Source organism: Ylistrum balloti, unplaced genomic scaffold, assembly GCF_031769215.1.
Source record: "Ylistrum balloti isolate Yb309-2 unplaced genomic scaffold, AGI_CSIRO_Ybal_v1 Utg370540, whole genome shotgun sequence".
NCBI classification, from domain to species: domain Eukaryota; kingdom Metazoa; phylum Mollusca; class Bivalvia; order Pectinida; family Pectinidae; genus Ylistrum; species Ylistrum balloti.
The window spans coordinates 342,214-363,886 of NW_026782343.1; the positions used below are offsets into that span (position 1 = coordinate 342,214).

At 36.3% G+C, this 21,673-nt stretch overlaps 1 protein-coding gene across 1 annotated transcript; it reads left to right on the forward strand.

Annotated features, from left to right (window-relative positions):
- The first annotated feature begins 2,411 nt into the window (after positions 1-2,411).
- On the forward strand, positions 2,412-21,424 carry LOC132556007 (multidrug and toxin extrusion protein 1-like). The gene is made up of 17 exons (XM_060220398.1): positions 2,412-2,495; positions 5,005-5,073; positions 5,312-5,360; positions 8,844-8,943; positions 10,337-10,379; positions 11,280-11,324; positions 11,991-12,088; positions 12,295-12,392; positions 15,659-15,772; positions 16,132-16,199; positions 17,489-17,597; positions 17,926-18,001; positions 18,534-18,603; positions 18,912-19,044; positions 19,440-19,534; positions 19,987-20,041; positions 20,898-21,424. Exons 1-17 carry the CDS (start codon positions 2,412-2,414, stop codon positions 21,422-21,424), a joined length of 1,833 nt encoding a protein of 610 aa, XP_060076381.1.
- Positions 21,425-21,673: the final 249 nt, after the last annotated feature.

A 21,673-nucleotide genomic window follows, 5' to 3' on the forward strand; every position in this document is an offset into this window, starting at 1 on the left:
TGGTGTATGGTAGGGAGACTGTGAGATTCCTGTATACTTTATCTTAATTGTGATGGTTGGTGAGGTCAGTACATGGGTGGTGTATGGTAGGGAGACTGTGAGATTCCTGTATTCTCCTTGTAATGCTTATGATAAAAGAAATGTGCTGAACTGTTAAAGCACAGCAGTTGTTACAAGGTGGGATTAGGGGAAAAAAGGGGAAAAAACGACTGAGCTGGATACTTTTGATATGATATACTTTGTAAAATGTACATGTTTTTGCGTATTATATAAATAATTAAATGAATGACTGGTTTGGTTTACTTTTTTATCTCACATAGAATAAGATATTCCAAAATTTTGCTTCGTAGTCTACCACTGTTCCAAGTTCTACTTTTGTTGTAGAAATCATCACACATATTTGTTGTTATGCCCCTATCATGGAACGGGCAGCGCATAGTTTTACCCTTGTTCATGTGACAGTCCAGTGTATTTATGTAGTACTACCCCTAATACCGGTCCACGTACTGAAAATGAAATTAGAAAAAAAAATATTTATAGATAATGTCCTTCTATAAAGTACGTGTATGAGGCTGAGGGATATAGGAAGTTTATGGCTTTCCGAGAACAGATCGGCCGAGAGGAACCAGACACTTGCTGTCACCTTAACCGTTCTTTTATACCGATACAACCCGATGAGATTCACAAGAAAATATGTGCAAGACATACCCCTTGGATTAAAATGGAACCAAATGTAAATACTGAATCGGAGAGAGAAAGCGTCGTGTGCATGTCTACAGGTGTGGTTTAAAACACTGAAACAATACTAAAAAACAACTAGGAGAACACCAGGGGTTAAACCAGATCATTTTTATACAGTATACATATATAAACTAAAAGTATAACGATAATCGACCTTCTGAATTATAATTCACGACCAGACAAAGACTGTCAGACATTTAGATTCACCGATCTAGATATAAAAATTACACATAATTAAACATAGGAACAGGTATATAAACTATACACGTATTGACCGTAAATGTTACATATCATTTACAAGTTTATTTCTGCTGTAGGACGGAGCCTTTTTTCATCAGCACGTGTCACTGATGAGGGTTGTAAGTGGTTAATAGATCGTATCAATGAAACACATGCTTCCCAGGACTGTATGCGGGTATGTCCCAGTACTTTCATTTCTGCGGAAAAGAAGTGACACGAAACGATTTTTCGGAATATCTTTTGTAATTTGATTTCCGATTGAGGATTCGTTAAAGTGAAATACAAGGTATGTATATAATGTTTAACATATTTCAGTCCGCACTCGTATATCTATTTTCTAGTACAAAGACCGCGTGGTGTGAATTTGATAACCTGAACGCAATTTGTAGTACTTTGAAAAACAAAACAGTACTTAGGATTTGAGTATAGATTATCGTTTTGAATTTTGTATTTTGGTTTAAATTACCAATTCAATACTGAAATATATTGAGCGAAAAATTGCTTAAGATATGCCAAAACTCTCCAGTTGACATACTAGAATAATCATATACATTCTTTCTAGACCAAAACTTTGGTACTGAAACAGAACTAAATTTGTGTTAAGCAATCACTCTTGCTGAAACTATAATAAATTCCTATAATCACATTAGATTCCTAGTTTGGTGACGTGGTGATAACTTAACATGACTTTACATCCTCCACAGAGATCGTCATCAATACAGGTGATGCCATGCCCATCATGGGAGCGAGCCACCCAGTGGCTGCTCATGTCACGTGGAGTTCTCAAAGACAAGTTCCACGACGACGGTTACAGGGCCCAACTCAAAGAGCTCCTTCGGCTCTCGTGGCCAATGGTACGTAGTATCCCACAAGCATCGTGTCGACTTTTCCATTCAAGCCCCAGACTTCCGAGGCCAACTATAAAAATAATTGCTATGGTCATTTTTTCACATCCTCTGACTCATTGGTGACATAAAAACCGAGATTCACGACATAATTTTAACACAAAAGCACAATTAAAAATTATAGATACAGGTTCGATTTAATTTCTTTAATCTTTGCAATACAATATTATCTGAAGGATCTAAAAGAATTTTATTTAATAGGAAATGTTAGATACAAAGTAAATATCTAGTACATCATTTTATCCAACCATCTCATATCTGACAACTCGTCATAATGTTTTCAGAGGATATTATGTAATACGTGAATAAGTTCGGTCATTTGTATATGGGAAGGTATGTGTGTTTGTTTAAAATTCTCAGTTGTGGGATACAAGTAGATGTTGGTATACACTATGCTTACTGACGTAATGGCATTACGTCATTCACCACCTTACTAAAAATAGACGTAACACCGTAAAGCATTGTTTGTGCTTTATACCAAATTCCTGATATTTTGTTTTATGAAAGGTGCTGACCTATCTATCGATGTACTCCATGTCTTGTGTCAGCATAGCGTTCTGTGGACAGTTCAGCAAGGAGGCCCTTGACGGCGCATCTCTGTCTACCACGGTAAACACACATCCCTAGGTCATCTCTGTCTACCACGGTAAACACACATCACTGGGTCATCTCTGTCTAACCCGGTAAACACACATCCATAGGTCAGCTCTGTCTACCACGGTAAACACACATCCCTGGGTCATCTCTGTCTACCCCGGTAAACACACATCCCTGGGTCAGCTCTGTCTACCACGGTAAACACACACCCCTGAGTCATCTCTGTCTACCACGGTAAACACACATCCCTGGGTCATCTCTGTCTACCACGGTAAACACACATCCCTGGGCCATCTCTGTCTAACCCGGTAAACACACATCCATAGGTCAGCTCTGTCTACCACGGTAAACACACATCCCTGGGTCATCTCTGTCTACCACGGTAAACACACATCCCTGGGTCATCTCTGTCTACCACGGTAAACACACATCCCTGGGCCATCTCTGTCTAACCCGGTAAACACACATCCATAGGTCAGCTCTGTCTACCATGCTAAACACACATCCCTGGGTCATCTATGTCTACCTCGGTAAACACATATCCCTTGGTCATCTCTGTCTACCCCGGTAAACACACATCCCTGGGTCAGCTCTGTCTACCACGGTAAACACACATCCCTGGATCATCTCTGTCTACCACGGTAAACACACACTCCTGGGTCATCTCTGTCTACCACGGTAAACAGACATCCCTGGGCCATCTCTGTCTAACCCGGTAAACACACATCCATAGGTCAGCTCTGTCTACCACGGTAAACACACATCCCTGGGTCATCTCTGTTTACCACGCTAAACACACATCCGTGGTTCATCTCTGTCTACCACGGTAAACACATATCCCTGGGTCATCTCTGTCTACCCCGGTAAACACACATTACTGGGTCATCTCTGTCTACCACGGTAAACACACATCACTGGGCCATCTCTGTCTAACCCGGTAAACACACATCCATAGGTCAGCTCTGTCTACCACGGTAAACACACACCCCTTGGTCATCTCTGTCTACCCCGGTAAACACACATCCCTGGGTCAGCTCTGTCTACCACGGTAAACACACATCCCTGGGTCATCTCTGTCTACCACGGTAAACACACACCCCTGGGTCATCTCTGTCTACCACGGTAAACACACATCCCTGGGCCATCTCTGTATAACCCGGTAAACACACATCCATAGGTCAGCTCTGTCTACCACGGTAAACACACATCCCTGGGTCATCTCTGTTTACCACGCTAAACACACATCCCCGGGTCATCTCTGTCTACCACGGTAAACACACACCCCTGGGTCATCTCTGTCTACCCCGGTAAACACACATCCCTGGGTCAGCTCTGTCTGCCACGGTAAACACACATCCCTGGGCCATCTCTGTCTACCACGGTAAACACACACCCCTGGGTCATCTCTGTCTACCACGGTAAACACACATCCCTGGGCCATCTCTGTCTAACCCGGTAAACACACATCCATAGGTCAGCTCTGTCTACCACGGTAAACACATATCCCTGGGTCATCTCTGTCTATCACGGTAAACACATCCCTGGGTCATCTCTGTCTACCACGGTAAACACACATCCCTGGGTCATCTCTGTCTACCTCGGTAAACACACATCCCTGGGTCAGCTCTGTCTACCACGGTAAACACACACCCCTGGGTCATCTCTGTCTACCACGGTAAACACACATCCCTGGGTCATCTCTGTCTACCACGGTAAACACACATCCCTGGGTCATGTCTGAGGTAACCCAGGTAAAACTGTAGCCGCAATATACCAGTTCGATTGGTTGTGCGACAGGCTACTAAGCCAGAAGTTCTGGGTGCGAACACTAGCGGAGGCATTAGAATAAATCCAAGACGTCTGTTACATGTAATCACGGTGCGAGAAAGCTGTGATCAGGAAGTCACAGGACACAAACTCCATCGGGACTGACATAGACACTAGAGCAAGAGTAATTTGGTGTAGGTATTATCTACTTATATATACATGGATAGTGGTCTCTGACAAAATAATCATTTCTATTGTGACTACATGTGAATTGAAGAAGAGATGAAACTAAGAATCTGCTACGAAAACGTATGCCGTCCATACTTATATATCAGTTGGTAAGTCTATTACATATCATTGTCATCAGATAACAGTAATTCATTACTTCGTATAAACCTAGGATTTAGTTTGCATTAGGATTAGAAAAAGGAGAAAAGTAAAAAAAAAAAAAAAAAAAACGGGTAAAAATATATCAATAATAATACATAAAAAGAGTCAAAGTCTCGTCCTAGGTTTCAGTAGAATCACTGTCCTGGAAGGACAATTACATAATGCAGTTTAGTGGACTACTTCGTGCTACATTATCTAGCAACAACTCAAAATTTGTATACAGATGTATTCTTCACCTGTGTGGTGTTTGTACAGTCTTTAAAAGCCTGGTATGAAATCTAAGTAACTATGGTTTCGGACCTTTTAAAAACGAAAGTAGCCGTTTAATGGCGTATGTCAGCTGACGATGGATCTTTCCTTTCAGATCACAAACGTGTTGGGGACGTCTGTTATGGTTGGACTGTCATCTGCGTTCGATACACTGTTTCCTCAGGTACTGGACCCCAATATGTCCTTAACATTGTTCTGGTACATGTATATCATATTGGATCAAGTGAGTTCGAAAACATTGATGTAAACACAAGAAAAGGTTTAAAATTCAGTTATAGGATTTATAAAAAAGTATGTTTGCTTTAAGTTCTTCAATTGGTGTGAATGATATACCGCTTCGGTGACACATACATGTATATTTTATGTGTTATTTATGTTGTAACCGAAACACAACCTTTCAGACATTTGGAAGCGGTAATCAGTACGGCGTGGGGGTTATTCTACAAAGAGGTAAGGACTTACGCATGTCATTATATAACTACATGTTTCTGTGTGGTTACTGTTTATAAAGAGTTTTATTGTGACTGACGTCTGTGATATGTTCAACCAATCAGAATTACATAGTTCTAATGTGAACACGTGACAGTTACCTAGGCAAAAGTTTCCACCTGTCCATCACTGTTCTGACGTTCAGATTACGGTGTCGTAGGAGGTTTTGACAAAGTGATGTGTTGTTCTACTGTCAGCACTTCTTGCCATCGACGTAATCCCTGAGCATCACCGTTATAAAGTAAAATCACACGGTATTTTTTTTTTATCATTTTGGTCGAGCTATCAATTTTGACTGAAGTCTCTTCTCCGAATAAACGCTGAAAAATAGAGTATGAATTCCGCATGAGACATCGTTAAGATATAAATACGATTTTTTTTATTGATTTGTACATGCTTCAATTATACACAGTTTTAACTTCATTTATCAGGTTTTTATAACTCGATATTAGATAAAAGTAATATGTTTTTACAGCGCTATATCGTTTATACCAACAAAAGGAGCGCGTGCGCGATAATATCCCATATCCGAGCCTCACTTTATAATTCATCTAGTGGGGATTTCTTGTTGGCATACATTATACTGTTTTGATTTTTTTTTCACTGCTGACGCTAATGAATATATTCACCATCAAGCTACAATGTACAGATACCTTTTCTCGAACAGAAACACGGCCCCACGCGCATTTGTTAAATAATAAATAGCATTAGATAAACTTGGTGATATTTTTGTTTGACAAATGTTACTTATAAGTATAGATGTCAGCTGTTACGTATGAGTGATGTTACCCGCATAACATTGTAAGATTTCTGAGTTATGGTGTCGCCTCGTATATGTACTACATCTATATAACTTTAAAACACAACCAGCACTGAAAGAAAACCCTTCAACAGAGCCTTGTAACAGGTAAACATCCACAGGACCTTGTACCAAGTAAACATCCACAGAGTCTTGTAACAGGTAAACATCCACAGAGTCTTGTAACAAGTAAACATCTACAGTGCCTTGTAACAGGTAAACATCCACAGGACCTTGTACCAAGTAAACATCCACAGAATGTTGTACCAAGTAAACATCCACAGTGCCTTGTAACAGGTAAACATCCACAGAGTGCTGTACCAAGTAAACATCCACAACGCCTTGAAACAGGTAAACATCCACAGGACCTTGTACCAAGTAAACATCCACAGAGTGTTGTACCAAGTAAACATCCACAGAGTCTTGTAACAAGTAAACATCTACAGTGCCTTGTAACAAGTAAACATTTACAGTGCCTTGTACCAAGTAAACATCCACAGTGCCTTGTAACATGTAAACATCCACAAAGCTTTGTAGCAAGTAAACACCAACAAAACCTTGTAACAAGTAAACACCACAAAGCTTTGTAACAACTAAACATCTACAGTGCCTTGTACCAAGTAAACATCCACAGTGCTTTGTACCAAGTAAACATCCACAACGCCTTGTACCAAGTAAACATCCACAGTGCCTTGTAACAGGTAAACATCCACAGAGTGCTGTACCAAGTAAACATCCACAACGCCTTGAAACAGGTAAACATCCACAGTGCCTTGTACCAAGTAAACATCCACAACGCCTTGTACCAAGTAAACATCCACAGTGCCTTGTAACAGGTAAACATCCACAGAGTGCTGTACCAAGTAAACATCCACAACGCCTTGAAACAGGTAAACATCTACAGAGCCTTGTACCAAGTAAACACCACAAAGCCTTGTAACAAGTAAACATCTACAGTGCCTTGTAACAAGTAAACATCCACAGTGCCTTGTAACATGTAAACATCCACAACGCCTTGTACCATGTAAGCATCCACAGAGTGTTGTACCAAGTAAAGATCCACAGAGTGTTGTACCAAGTAAAGATCCACAGAGCCTTGTACCATGTAAACATCAACAGTGCCTTGTACCAAGTAAACATCCACAGAGCCTTGTACCATGTAAACACCAACACTGCCTTGTACCAAGTAAACAACCATAGTCTTGTACCAAGTAAACATCCACAGTGCCATGTACCATGTAAACATCCACAACGCCTTGTACCAAGTCAACATCTGCAGTGCCTTGTAACAAGTAAATATCCACAGTGCCTTGTAAGAAGTAAACATCCACAGTGCCTTGTACCAAGTAAACATCCAGTCTTGTAACATGTAAACATCCACAGAGTCTTGTACCAAGTAAACATCCAGTCTTGTAACAAGTAAACATCCACAGTGCCTTGTAACAAGTAAACATCCACAGTCTTGTAACATGTAAACATCCACAGTCTTGTACCAAGTAAACATCCACAGTCTTGTAACAAGTAAACATCCATAGTGCTTGTAACAAGTAAACATCCACAGTCTTGTAACAAGTAAACATCCACAGTGCCTTGTACCAAGTAACCATTCAGTGCCTTGTACCAAGTAAGCATCCACAGTGCCTTGTAACAAGTAAACATCTACAGTCTTGTAACATGTAAACATCCACAAAGTCTTGTAACATGTAAACATCCACAGTGCCTTGTACCAAGTAAACATCCAGTCTTGTAACATGTAAACATCCACAGAGTCTTGTACCAAGTAAACATCCAGTCTTGTAACAAGTAAACATCCACAGAGCCTTGTAACAAGTAAACATCTACAGTGCCTTGTAACAAGTAAACATCCACAGTCTTGTACCAAGTAAACATCCACAGTCTTGTAACATGTAAACATCCACAGTCTTGTACCAAGTAAACATCCACAGTCTTGTAACAAGTAAACATCCACAGTCTTGTAACAAGTAAACATCCACAGTGCCTTGTACCAAGTAAACATCTACAGTGCCTTGTAACAAGTAAACATCCACAGTCTTGTAACAAGATCCATGTCATGCCATTTTCAAGCGATATAATGGCGTCATGATGAGATTGCTTTTTTACATCAATATTTTGATAATTTTGCATTCATGAATCAAGTAAAACTACTTGCGCTGCAAAAACGAATGTTTATAAATACTAGTGCAAATTCTCAAAATCTGGTTGCGATTTAATTTCCGTTTCTATCGACACTCGTTTTATATTCACAATTTATATAGATAATGTTCTGGTTATTTACACGTGGCTTTAACCCCAGTGATTGAATGTATTTTATTGTATTACTTTGTATATCAAACATAATAAAGGATTTTAGTTTAGATATAACTGAATTGTATTTTATATCATACATATCTGATTACATTACAAATAATTTCATTATAGTATAAGATTTTTATTGGGTTGAAGATATTATTATATGTAATATAAATACAAAGTCATATATAAGTAAAGTAAATCATATTACAAATGATTTTATCGTATCATATATATAACGACTAGAGAATTGACTGCTTTTGTGCTAACCCTAGCCCCAACATTCGGCTGTCACTAACTAAGATCTCTAACTAGCGTTATCTCGTTCGAAATAGGGTTGATCATCCTGTTCCTGGCTTGCTTTCCCTGTATAGCGATCTTCATCAACACGGAACATTTGCTTCTGATGCTTGGACAGGAGACGGAAGTGGCACGGTAAGGTAGCAGCAAGTAGCTAATTTGCTTTTTTTCCTGAAACCGTAGTACGTTTTACGGATATATCAGAATTGTTATGAAAACTGTACCCTCACATGTATATATATGTGTGTGTACACAAACTAAGAGGAAAAAAAGAAACGCAACTTCAACTTTCCGATTTAATGAAATAATAATAACGAGCAATAAGCGAAATGCAATAACTTCAAATATTGGACCATCCGTCTTCAAAGTTTATTAGATTTTTAACAAATGAAGATTTCATTAAGCTATGAATTAAGATGGTCTAATGTATACAAAGTTGAAATGACAGCAGTTGTCAGAGCGACCCCTTATATCGTGTGAGCCTTCCTCGAACATGCGTTGGCCAATTGGCAGAGGTTACTTTGGATGTTTGCTCAATTCTGAACTTTTGATTGAGGACTAATCACGGTTATATGGAGGTCAATCAATCGGGACGATGTTCAGTTTGCAAGAAAATACCAACAAACTCTTGCAACGTGCTGAAAGGTCAAATGGTGCGTTTTAATGAAAGGCACAACATGAGGCCCGGTGATCCCAATAGCGTACAGCCATCCAATTCCCGTTAATGATCACTAAAGGTGTCTAAACCGTGGGAACTATTTCCTAAACCATTCCACCCCAAAATATGACGTGCTCTAAAACAAGCGTTTACAGGACGCTCTCCTCGATGCCGGTACGTACGTTGACGATCATCTGATCGAAGCTCCAACATGTCACAGGGAAACGTCTGGGCACATGTATTGTCAACCATCGAATATGGCGTGCTCTGCGTTGAAGTGTCAGTGACAAACCAACTTACTCGCGGTAACCTCTTGCTGGCTATTTCTCACAGTTTTTGGATGGATGCGATGGTGTCTACGACAAATGGCATGATGATTCTACAAACTGAAACTACATCATTATTGAAGATGCTGTAGAGAAATAAAAAAAAATGATGGAACAAAAACATTCTTTTGATTTCTGATTAGCATGGTTTCCATACTAAAATTCTAAATATCACTAATTTCAAGCCGTATTTCTGAACACTTGTCTAAAAATGAACGAGACTGTCATGATAACAAATGACCCGCATAATGACAAACCCATCTTGTAATCTGAAGAGTCTTCCCCTCATACGCAGAGAGTTAATGATATCCTTATATCGTATCTCTAATACAAAAAGATACGGTTATATTGTAGAGGTTTTCTTAATACTTAAAACATATCCAAGACAATTCTGTACATAGGATGTCCTATATAAAATGAAAACTTAGTTAATGAATCACAACATATTGTAATTCTGACAAAAAAGATAATAACACCTTTCTAAGGATGCTGATATTGTACACTATCTTTACATCTCTAATGACCTTATCTCATTACTTTACAGACTTGCAGGCCTTCATGCCACAGCTTACTCCTTTGGACTTCCGGTAATATTGCGCATTGAAAACCTTACTCAGCATGGTATTTCTGTCAGAACACCACTGTATTGATGTTGATTTGCGCCTCAGTGTAATAATATTTGCATAGTTTATCAAAACATAAGACAAAAGTTTTATCAATGGTTTAGAATCAAAGTATGTTTCTGTAGTTGTAGGTTTTGAGGGAAGAGGGGAAAGGGGGTTTGGGGTGTGCGTGTTTAAATCACTGGATTTAGTAGATAATTGTACCGGAGGAATTAAATAAATCTTTTATACGTTTATTAAAAGAACATATCGCTGCTTTGATCAACATGATGAATATCTAGATTACCTATTGCCCACATGTTCTGTCCGCCGTCGCGCCCTGCGTGCGTCAACATTTTCAACATCCCTTTAAAAGCCGGCCCGCCTACTTTAATGATATTAGATCAGAAGCATTATTGGGGCAAGACTATTCAAAATTATGAAATTCAGGAATCTGACCCAAAAGAAGTCGAAGGCAGGTGCCCGATTTGGAAAAATTGTCAAACTTTAAAAAACCTTCAAAAGGACTAAACATATCGGGATATTTATTCTTTCATACATGTAGTTGTGAAGCTGTCATCGATCTTTAACAAAATTGTGAAATCTATGCTTGTCCTTCCCTCCTCCACTGGTGTTGCGTTGGAAATGAGTAAAATTTGCCATATTTCATAAAGGAAATGCATACTTTTGCCATCCGTTGGGGATCTAAGCGAGGAGGCCCTAATATTTCAAAAATATTCTTCACAAGTTTGAGAAAAATAAGAACTGAAATTATTCTGTAGTTATCTAATGATGTCAGATGACTGTTAAGGTCTATGGGCTACTTGTATCTGTTTGCAGTTTTGCATTATTTTTTCGTAAAGCATACTCTAATTATGATTACAGGGTCATGCTCTCACATGTATACTTATACGGTATTTACAGTGTCAGGTATGTATACTTCTGTATTTACCAATGTTGGTATTTACAATGTCAGGTACGTATACTTCTGTATTTACCAATGTTGGTATTTACAATGTCAGGTATATATACTTCTGTATACTTCTGTATTATACTTCCATATTTACCAATGTTGGTATTTACAATGTCAGGTATGTATACTTCCATATTTACCAATGTTGGTATTCACAATGTCAGGTATGTATACTTCCGTATTTACCAATGTTGTTGGTATTTACAATGTATACTTCCGTATTTACCAATGTTGTTGGTATTTACAATGTCAGGTGTTATGTAAATGTTGTAATATCTAAAATGTCTTAATAAAGTAGAAGTAAATCCTGAATACCATTGTCATTGATATAGTTATTAATACAATAAGAACATTAAATATTTTGCTCCTTTGAAAAAACTAGAATTTATTTATCAACGAAATTAAACACAGCTAAGAAAAGAAACAAAAATTCAATACCAAGAGATACCGTAGGTACTACTTACCTGCTAAATCAAGTAGCAAACAAAACTGCAACTTTTGGAGGTATCAAGTAATTTGAGCACCACGAAAACATATGACAATAATTGTTACTTAGACTGTCATTTGTCATGAGTTTCCAGTCATAATATAATTGATTTTTTATCAAACATGTTGTTCTGTAGGGGATCGTTATACCGAACGTGTTCATGGGCCTGGCCTCTGGATTGGCTAACGTTGGGATACACTGGTTCTTTGTCTTCTACCTGGACATGGGTACCTTGTTAGTATCGGACTAGGGCGTCCAGGCATTTTTAAGCTTTTTACTATTCTGTTTGTTTCGTAAACTTTTTTGTTTAAGTGATCGTCCTTTTCCAAATAAAATCACACAAATGAATTGTGAATGAAAGTAAGTGATAATTTGTTTACAAGCATTATCAGTCCAGCACTTTATGATGTTTTATTGATGTTTCTTTGTGTTTTATTTAGTGGAGCTGGAATTGCACTTGGAATTGCGCGATGGCTATTTTCTATTTTACAAGTATTGTATATTTTGATTGCTGGGATCTACAAAGACACATGGGCAGGTAATCTTAGAACATCACTATAACAATTACATTATCATCAAGAAATGAAATTGTGGAATCAAACAATCTAGGGTGTTCTCATCTTAAATATGATTTTCATTGATCTCGATTCCTTGTATACCAACATTAACATCTCATGTTCATGTTGATATGTTGCCATGCATATCCACTTCGACATGATACATTGTATACTAACATTGATATAATACATTGTATACTCACATTGATATAATACATTGTATACCCACATTGATATACATTGTATACCCACATTGATATAATACATTGTTTACTCACATTGATATAATACATTGTATACCCACATTGATATAATACATTGTATACACACGTATACCCACATTGATATAATACATTGTATACCCACACTGGTATAATACATTGTATACCCACATTGATATAATACTTTGTATACTAACATTGATATAATACATTGTATACTCACATTGATATAATACATTGTATACCCACATTGATATAATACATTGTATACCCACGTTGATATAATACATTGTATACTCACATTGATATAATACATTGTATACCCACATTGATATAATAATTGTATACCCACATTGATATACATTGTATACCCACATTGATATAATACATTGCATACCAACGTTGATATAATACATTGTATACCCACGTTGATATAATACATTGCATACCAAGGTTGATATAATACATTGTTTACCCACGTTGATATAATACATTGTATACCCACATTGATATAATACATTGTATACCCACATTGATATGATATATTGTATACCCACATTGATATAATACATTGTATACTAACATTGATATAATACATTGTATACCCACATTGATATAATACATTGTATACCCACATTGATATACATTGTATACCACATTGATATAATACATTGCATACCAACGTTGATATAATACATTGTATACCCACGTTGATATAATACATTGCATACCAACGTTGATATAATACATTGTTTACCCACGTTGATATAATACATTGTATACCCACATTGATATAATACATTGTATACCCACATTGATATGATACATTGTATACCCACATTGATATAATACATTGTATACTAACATTGATATAATACATTGTATACTCAAATTGATACAATACATTGTATACCCACATTGATATACATTGTATACCCACATTGATATAATACATTGTTTACTCAAATTGATATAATACATTGTATACCCACATTGATATAATACATTGTATACTAACATTGATATAATACATTGTATACTCACATTGATATAATACATTGTATACCCACATTGATATAATACATTGTATACCCACATTGATATACATTGTATACCCACATTGATATAATACATTGCATACCCACATTGATATAATACATTGTATACCCACGTTGATATAATACATTGTTTACCCACGTTGATATAATACATTGTATACCAATGTTGATATAATACATTGTATACCCACATTGATATAATACATTGTATACCCACATTGATATAATACATTGTATACTAACATTGATATAATACATTGTATACTCACATTGATACAATACATTGTATACCCACATTGATATACATTGTATACCCACATTGATATAATACATTGTTTACTCACATTGATATAATACATTGTATACCCACATTGATATAATACATTGTATACCCACACTGGTATAATACATTGTATACCCACATTGATATAATACATTGTATACTAACATTGATATAATACATTGTATACTCACATTGATATAATACATTGTATACCCACATTGATATAATACATTGTATACCAACGTTGATATAATACATTGTATACCCACATTGATATAATACATTGTTTACCCACATTGATATACATTGTATACCCACATTGATATAATACATTGTATACTCACATTGATATAATACATTGTATACTAACATTTATATAATACATTGTATACTCACATTGATATAATACATTGTATACCCACATTGATATACATTGTATACCCACATTGATATAATACATTGTATACCAACGTTGATATAATACATTGTATACCCACGTTGATATAATACATTGTATACCAATGTTGATATAATACATTGTATACCCACATTGATATAATACATTGTATACCCACATTGATATAATACATTGTATACTCACATTGATACAATACATTGTATACCCACATTGATATAACACATTGTATACTAACATTGATATAATACATTCTATACCCAGCAGGTTTTATTAAGGAGATATCCTAGCCGGCCTTACTAAGAACAGAGTTTATTAGGTTTAATTAAGGAACAATTTTAGCAGGTTTTCTTATGGAGAGAGCCTAGCAGATTTTATCAAAGAGATTGTCTAGCAGATTTTATCAGGTTTTATTAAGGAGAGATTCCAGCAGGTTTTAGCAAGGAGATAGTCTAGCAGGTTTTATCAAGGAGATAGTATGTCAGATTTAATTACGGAGAGAGTCGCTCAGATTTTTTTAAGGAGAGAGTCTAGCAGGTCTTTTTAAGGAAAGAGTCTGTCAGGTTTTATTCAGGAGAAAGTCTATAAGGTTTTATTAAGGAGAGATTCAAGCAGATTTAAGCAAGGAGGTATTCAAGCAGGTTTTATCAAGAACAAAATTTATCATGTTTTATTAAGGCGAGAGTCTAGCAGGATTAATTAAGGAGTGAGTCTGTCAGGTTTTATTAAGGAGAGATTCAAGCAGATTTTAGCAAGGAGATAGTCTATCAGGTTTTATTAAGAACAGAATTAATCAGGTTTTTATTAAGGAGATAGTTCAGCAAGTTTTTTAAAGAAGATAACCTATCATGTTTTATTAAGGAGAGAGTCTAGCAGGTTTTATTAAGGAGATAATACGTCATGTTTTATTAAGGAGAGAGCCTAGCAGGTTTTATTAAGGAAATAATATGTCAGGTTTTATTAAGTAGAGATTCTAGCAGGTTTAATTAAGGAGAGAGTCTAGCAGGTCTTATTAAGAAAAACTCAAATGCATTTGCCAGGGATCTAATTGACAATATCTGCACCCCTACCTATGTCGGTGTCCAAATTTTACTCTATGTAGTGTGTTCTTATGTATTAAAACGGTTTTATCATATGACACCCGATATATTGTCCTGTAAGGTCGTTTGTGTTTTATTTTGGTACACCACATCCGCATTTGTTATGACTGTTTTTGGGATCCTGGTTTTGTTACTTTATCACCTAAATATAATCTCTACTTTTATTGAAGGTTGGACTAAAGAGTGCCTGTTCGAATGGGGAACATATCTGACCCTTGCCATAGCAGGAATGTTAATGTTGTGTTTGGAATGGTGGAGCTATGAAATCCTGGTTTTTCTCTCCGGTATTCTATATAAGAGCTATTATCAATTATCAAAACGGGTAGAGTATAAGAGAAAATAAGCATATGTAAAAATAAATGAAGATTTACACAAGGTTTACTTGTCATCAATAACGTTTGCTTGGCCATGGGTTAGAGGTACCATGGTCATCGTCTTGAATTGGGTGTTTGTTGATGTTAGAGAAGAACTTAGAGAAATAACTGGAGTAATGAATAAAGATAAGTTCTTTTACCTTAATACATCTAGGCATTACTTTTGGTTAACCTTTTAAGTTGAAGCAATTTAACTTAAGTATATACTTTTTAAAGAAGCTGATTGTGTGTGTTGTTTTATTCTTATTTAAATGAACCTATTTTCACAGGTTTACTGGGAGCAACTCAACTTGCGGCTTTTACAATTGTATACAACGTAGCTACTTTGACGTTGATGGTAACTATATATTGATATACGATAGGATTGATCAGAAAGGCATTTCATAAAAAAATGACGTTTGTATATAATTTTCTTTATCATTGCACATTTTATGACAAAGTTTTCTTAAAGGTGTTTACGGAAACTTTTCAAAGCCCTTTTCGTATTTTTTCCTTAATTGAACATTCAATAAAAATATTCCATTAAAAAATTATCACAGGTCGGTGGACTCTTAACATAACCTACAGTTAGCACAAAACTAGGTATTCAACAGTGTACGCGTCTATTGCTTACTCACGATACTCAGTCTTGTAAATCTCCTAGTCTTCTTCATCCTGTGTCTCTCCGAAAGCGGTCTTGTAATTTCAACCGTCTCCTCTCGGCATTTATTATGATATTTGGGACAAGCTCGTGGTATCGAAACGTGCAGCATGTTTACACGATAGCACAAGAAGGATAGTTACCATCTAGAAATGGGTAATTCATCATTAGGAAATTGAAATCATCACACTTGCTAAACCGCTTGGTAGGCATTTGTTCTCGTTGGTTTCATGGTAAGTAAAGGTCGATGTAAGCGGCTGAATATAGAGGAGCTCACCATTGCATTGATTTCTTCACTTCAGTGGTTATATGCGACCAAGAATTAGGGCCAAGTTATTTAAAGACAGCAGATCATGAATATATCTGCATGTGAAAATAAGGAACAGGATATTTGTTACCTGTGGTTGTTAAGCTTCTGAATAAATTCAGTCTCGTATTGATACAAAAACAAATAATCCAACAAAGAGGTACAGTTCAAATATGGCAAAAGTCTGTTGGAAGATCTTGCCACCAAATTCGACGAAGTTATTGATAATCAGAAATTCAATCATATTAAGGATTTCTTCTTACGTATACTCCTTTGATTTGAACGTATTTTACGCTTCAGTATAATTCAATCAGAAAGAACGTGAATTTTAAATGCCGTTCACATCTCTCGGTAAAATACTTCTCGTAACAACAGAGCAAAGGCGTTCCTTCACTTCAGAATGGCATCTAAATTCAACCTCGTATCAAAACAAGTCACAGTCAAGTGACACAATTAGTTCCCATTGGCATGCCAATAGTCTAGACGATCAAACCATCGATATATTGTTAATTAAAATGTAAATAGTTTTCATGATTTCATTTGGATAAATCATAGAAATCTCTTGCAACTATTTTGTAAATTCTAAATCGGAATTGTGCCTTACATCACGTGATGAACCAATATGAAATGGTCTAAGAAATAGATATAATCTGATTTCAAATTTTTTGTGATATCAAAGATACCTTATGCGATTGGAACTTCCGCCTCGGTAATTGTGGGTAATCATCTCGGGGCTGGTGATGCTGAAAAAGCCAAGGTCACTTACCGGGTGGTTCTGTTCGTCGGCGGTAAGAATTCAATAATTATTGTTACCAATGTTAAAAGAGAATCTGTCAGGAATACGAAAGACATAATTGTCATCAGACGTTAGATACGTTAGATTTCCTTTTTATTTATTTCATCAATCAACGACTGGAATGGTTCTCTAATTACATGTTATGAATACATAGAATGTTATACCAGTATATCCTGTTTTTATTACATCTAAAATTTAAAAATAAACTCTCTGCTCCTTATTTGCTACTAAATGACCACGTGTTTGATTTTTTGAAATGGTCAATACCATAGGTAAAGAAGTGGATTACATACTGTGATAATTTAACATTTTACCAACAGTGACAGAGGCGACAGTCATAGCCCTGGCAACCTTCATTTGTAAAGACGTTATTCCTGTACTTTTTAGTCCGGATGTGTAAGTAAAGACGTTATTCCTGTACTATTTAGTCCGGATATGTAAGTAAAGACGTTATTCCTGTACTCTTTAGTCCGGATATGTGAGTAAAGACGTTATTCCTGTACTCTTTAGTCCGGATATGTGAGTACTCTGTATGACTTAATTACGTATATACAATGGAATACAAGATTAATTGTATTAAGCAGAAAAAGTTCTGGATTATCAATTATGTAAATAGATTTTTTTTCGGGGAAAAAAAAGATTTACATACAAAGCTGATTACTCTATGAGACGACCTAGAATATACGTTTACTATTAAGGAATTTCCGTCATATCATTAGACAAAATAGATAAATAAACACGACTAAAACACCTTGTGTTGTCACATGAATTTGACAAAAGTGTATCAAGTGATAGAGTGTCAGAAGAGTTCAATCAGAAGGCCAAAATATTAGTTTTTTCCCCTTCTTTTTATCAAGACTATTTTTCAAAGTTTCGCCAGTAAAATAATAGTTTCTACTCATCATATAACAAAAGTGTTGTATTTCAGAGAGGTTCAGATTCTCACTTCTACACTGCTCATCATTGCAGCAATATATGAAATTTTTCAACATACCAAGGTAGGTAGATATGTAGTAATTCTTTTTAATTCATAACATAGGATATTTTCTGTTTACATGTAAAAAGATACCACGAATTAAAAGCGGTCGTTAACTGATATCTGATTAGGGGACAATTTGATGGATATCTGAATGTGAGACGTAATAAACGAAAAAGAAACCGTTTTCGGATCATCTGCTTTCGTTTTCGGTTTTTAACGATTATTTATGTCGTTATGTCTAATTTTTTCGGGATCCTGTGGTTCAAGATGCTTCTCCAATGTCCTTAAAATAGATCGTTAAAGTGTAGAATCACTTGTGTTTTACAGGAAATCTTGTGTGGAGTCCTGAGAGGAGCGGGACATCAGATCTATGGTGCTCTTTCTAGCTTCTTCTCTTTCTATGTCGTAGCCTTGTCTATATCTATTCCACTGCTGCTTCTCACAGAGATGGAAGACGAAGGTACACACAACTACTACCTGTATATATGTTAATTGATAATATTTGTCATTATTCTATACTAGAAACGTTTCCAGTACCGATTAATTAGCTTCTACAGGTACTTGGCAACGGAATTGGTATTACTTTGTTTTCCCGTCCCATACGTATTGTATGTATGAACTAAAACCAGCAATCTCTCATTAAAGTCATGATATGTCAAAATTAACTGTTCATGTTCAATTTAAAACGATATCGAGACAATTGCTGAATAGTGATGGGAAAAGGTTGGAAACAGTCATCAAAATGGCCGTAGCCAAGTAAACAAATACTTCAAGGAATTGGTGCCTCTTTGCTTAAAATCAATTAGTGATCAAATGAAGCATCTTTGAATTTACAACATCATGATTTCTTTTAAGGAGCATGGTGGGGAGCCTGTATTGGGGTCTTTGTACATTCCGTCCTACTGTTGATTAAAGCTCAGAGTCTGGACTGGCAGGATGAGGTTACCAAGGTAGGTAGTTTGTAAAGAAACGCCCAGTCAGTTTACTTTTGTATATACAGGACTTTTTCAGGAGTTTCCATGGAAACTTTTTTGAATTTTTTTTGTTCAGATTTTGCTCTAGTTTTGTTGAATCTGAGTTTGGATTATGATTAATTTGACATGTTGGTATTTTATTTATTTAAAAATTTTTTTTTTTACATGTACACAGACATTGTAAATTGAGTTAATTGTCCGTAATAAACACGCTAATTGCAAGTTATTTACAATAGTGTGCACAGTTGGGGGCGATTGTTTTTTGTTCAAGTGTGGAAACAACATGGATCTGAACTGATGTAAATGTGTTAATTTTGTTTGGAAAGACATGTTTTATGAATGTAATTTTAATTGTCATCTATCAGAACAGAACAATGAAATGTTTATATTATGTGTGTTTGAATATTTATGTCTTTTCTATTCAACAGGCACAGGGACGGGCAGGAATAGTGAAAGACGTTATTTTGTACACTGAACTAAAAGGTAACATTGACGTTTTACACATACTAAATGGCATGATACATAAAAGGAGACTGATACAAATATTTAATAGTTGGATCTCATTTAGACCTTATTTTGTTTACATGATTGATCTTTCCATACCAGTGATAGAAATGTTTTCTGTCCTAAACTTTATTTGTTTTACAACAATGGCGAAACAAGCCATCTAACTCGTACTGATCAGGCCTGTTGGCCTGGATTGAAGCTTGCGAGGGTCTTCCTGTGGCAGGAAACCAGAGCACCCGTGGAAAACCCACGTAGTCCGACAGGTGACTCCTAACCTTTTCACGTCCGTTCGTGAAATTGAACCCCGGACATTTTGATAAAAGGCGAGTGCGTTATCACTTTGCCTCCCGACCTGAGATTATATTTGTGCTCAATTTCTTCAAATATCTGCTTTACCATTTCTATGATATCAAATATTTAGGACATAAACTTTAAATCTTCACTGGTCTTCCGCGATATTTTATGGTCGCTAGGAACTAACACATTGGAATACTCGTTATTTCAGTTTACCCTATGTTCAGTATTGATTTCCTGAAAACTTCAACCTCTTAGAATATCAAGAAATGAATCCTATCAGTTACCACAGTATCTGGAGACTCCGAACTTCTTATCATAAATATCAGCGAAGACAACAGACCAGCATGTTCATTTAGTCGGGATACCAAATTTTTTATATCATCTCATAAATTCGCGAGACACCATTGATATAAGCATATAGGATCAAATTTCTCAAGTAAACAAGTCATAGTGGTTCTATACTTAAGACCCCACCCCCTCCTTTTAGCGCGTTACTTCCATAACCTTTCATAACTGTACAACATTGTTTCTACAGGTGGAAACATATCTACTAGAAGCAACTTACCAGACGACCAAAAAATCATCGCTAATGGCTATAAGCTTCGTGAGCTGAATGGATCAGTACCTCCCGGTGCTATGAATGGATCAGTTCCTCCCGGTGCTATGAATGGATCAGTTCCTAACGGAAAACCTAATGGATCCCTCACCTATGAATTGCTGGAAATGAACGAAATTAATGAGATGCACGGTGACAACATACTTCTGACAAGTGCTGACTTCAACAGCAGCGACGACAACGACCCAGGTGACAAGCTCAGTCTCGATACCAAGATGCTGATCCTGTCTCGAATAGCGACGGTCTTCCTACTGGTCGTGATCTTAATTGGAAGCGTGTTCCTGAAGCTTATTCTGGACCAGCGTGTAGATGACACATTCAAGTATAATTTTGATGTAGCTACTGCACTGAACGAATCGGGAATATTAGACCTGGCTCTGAATAGCTCCGCAAAGTTTATAACTAGTTTGAAAACGAATATTGGTGTTGCAAACATTACTTTTTAGTAAAGTAAATGTCTTCATCCAAATAGTCTTGACATATTGGAAACTTGTAGACGGTAATAGATGAATTGCAATTGGAATCCGTGATGGGAAGCTCGATGAATGATCAATGTACACTACTAACAATGGCTGAGATTTCCTTAAAGCAGTTACATTTTGTAGTTAGAAACATCAGTCAAAGCTAAGAATCCGATTTGCTGAAAAATAAAGGTTACAAGCAATTTGCAATGAAAAGAAATACATGCTGATGTT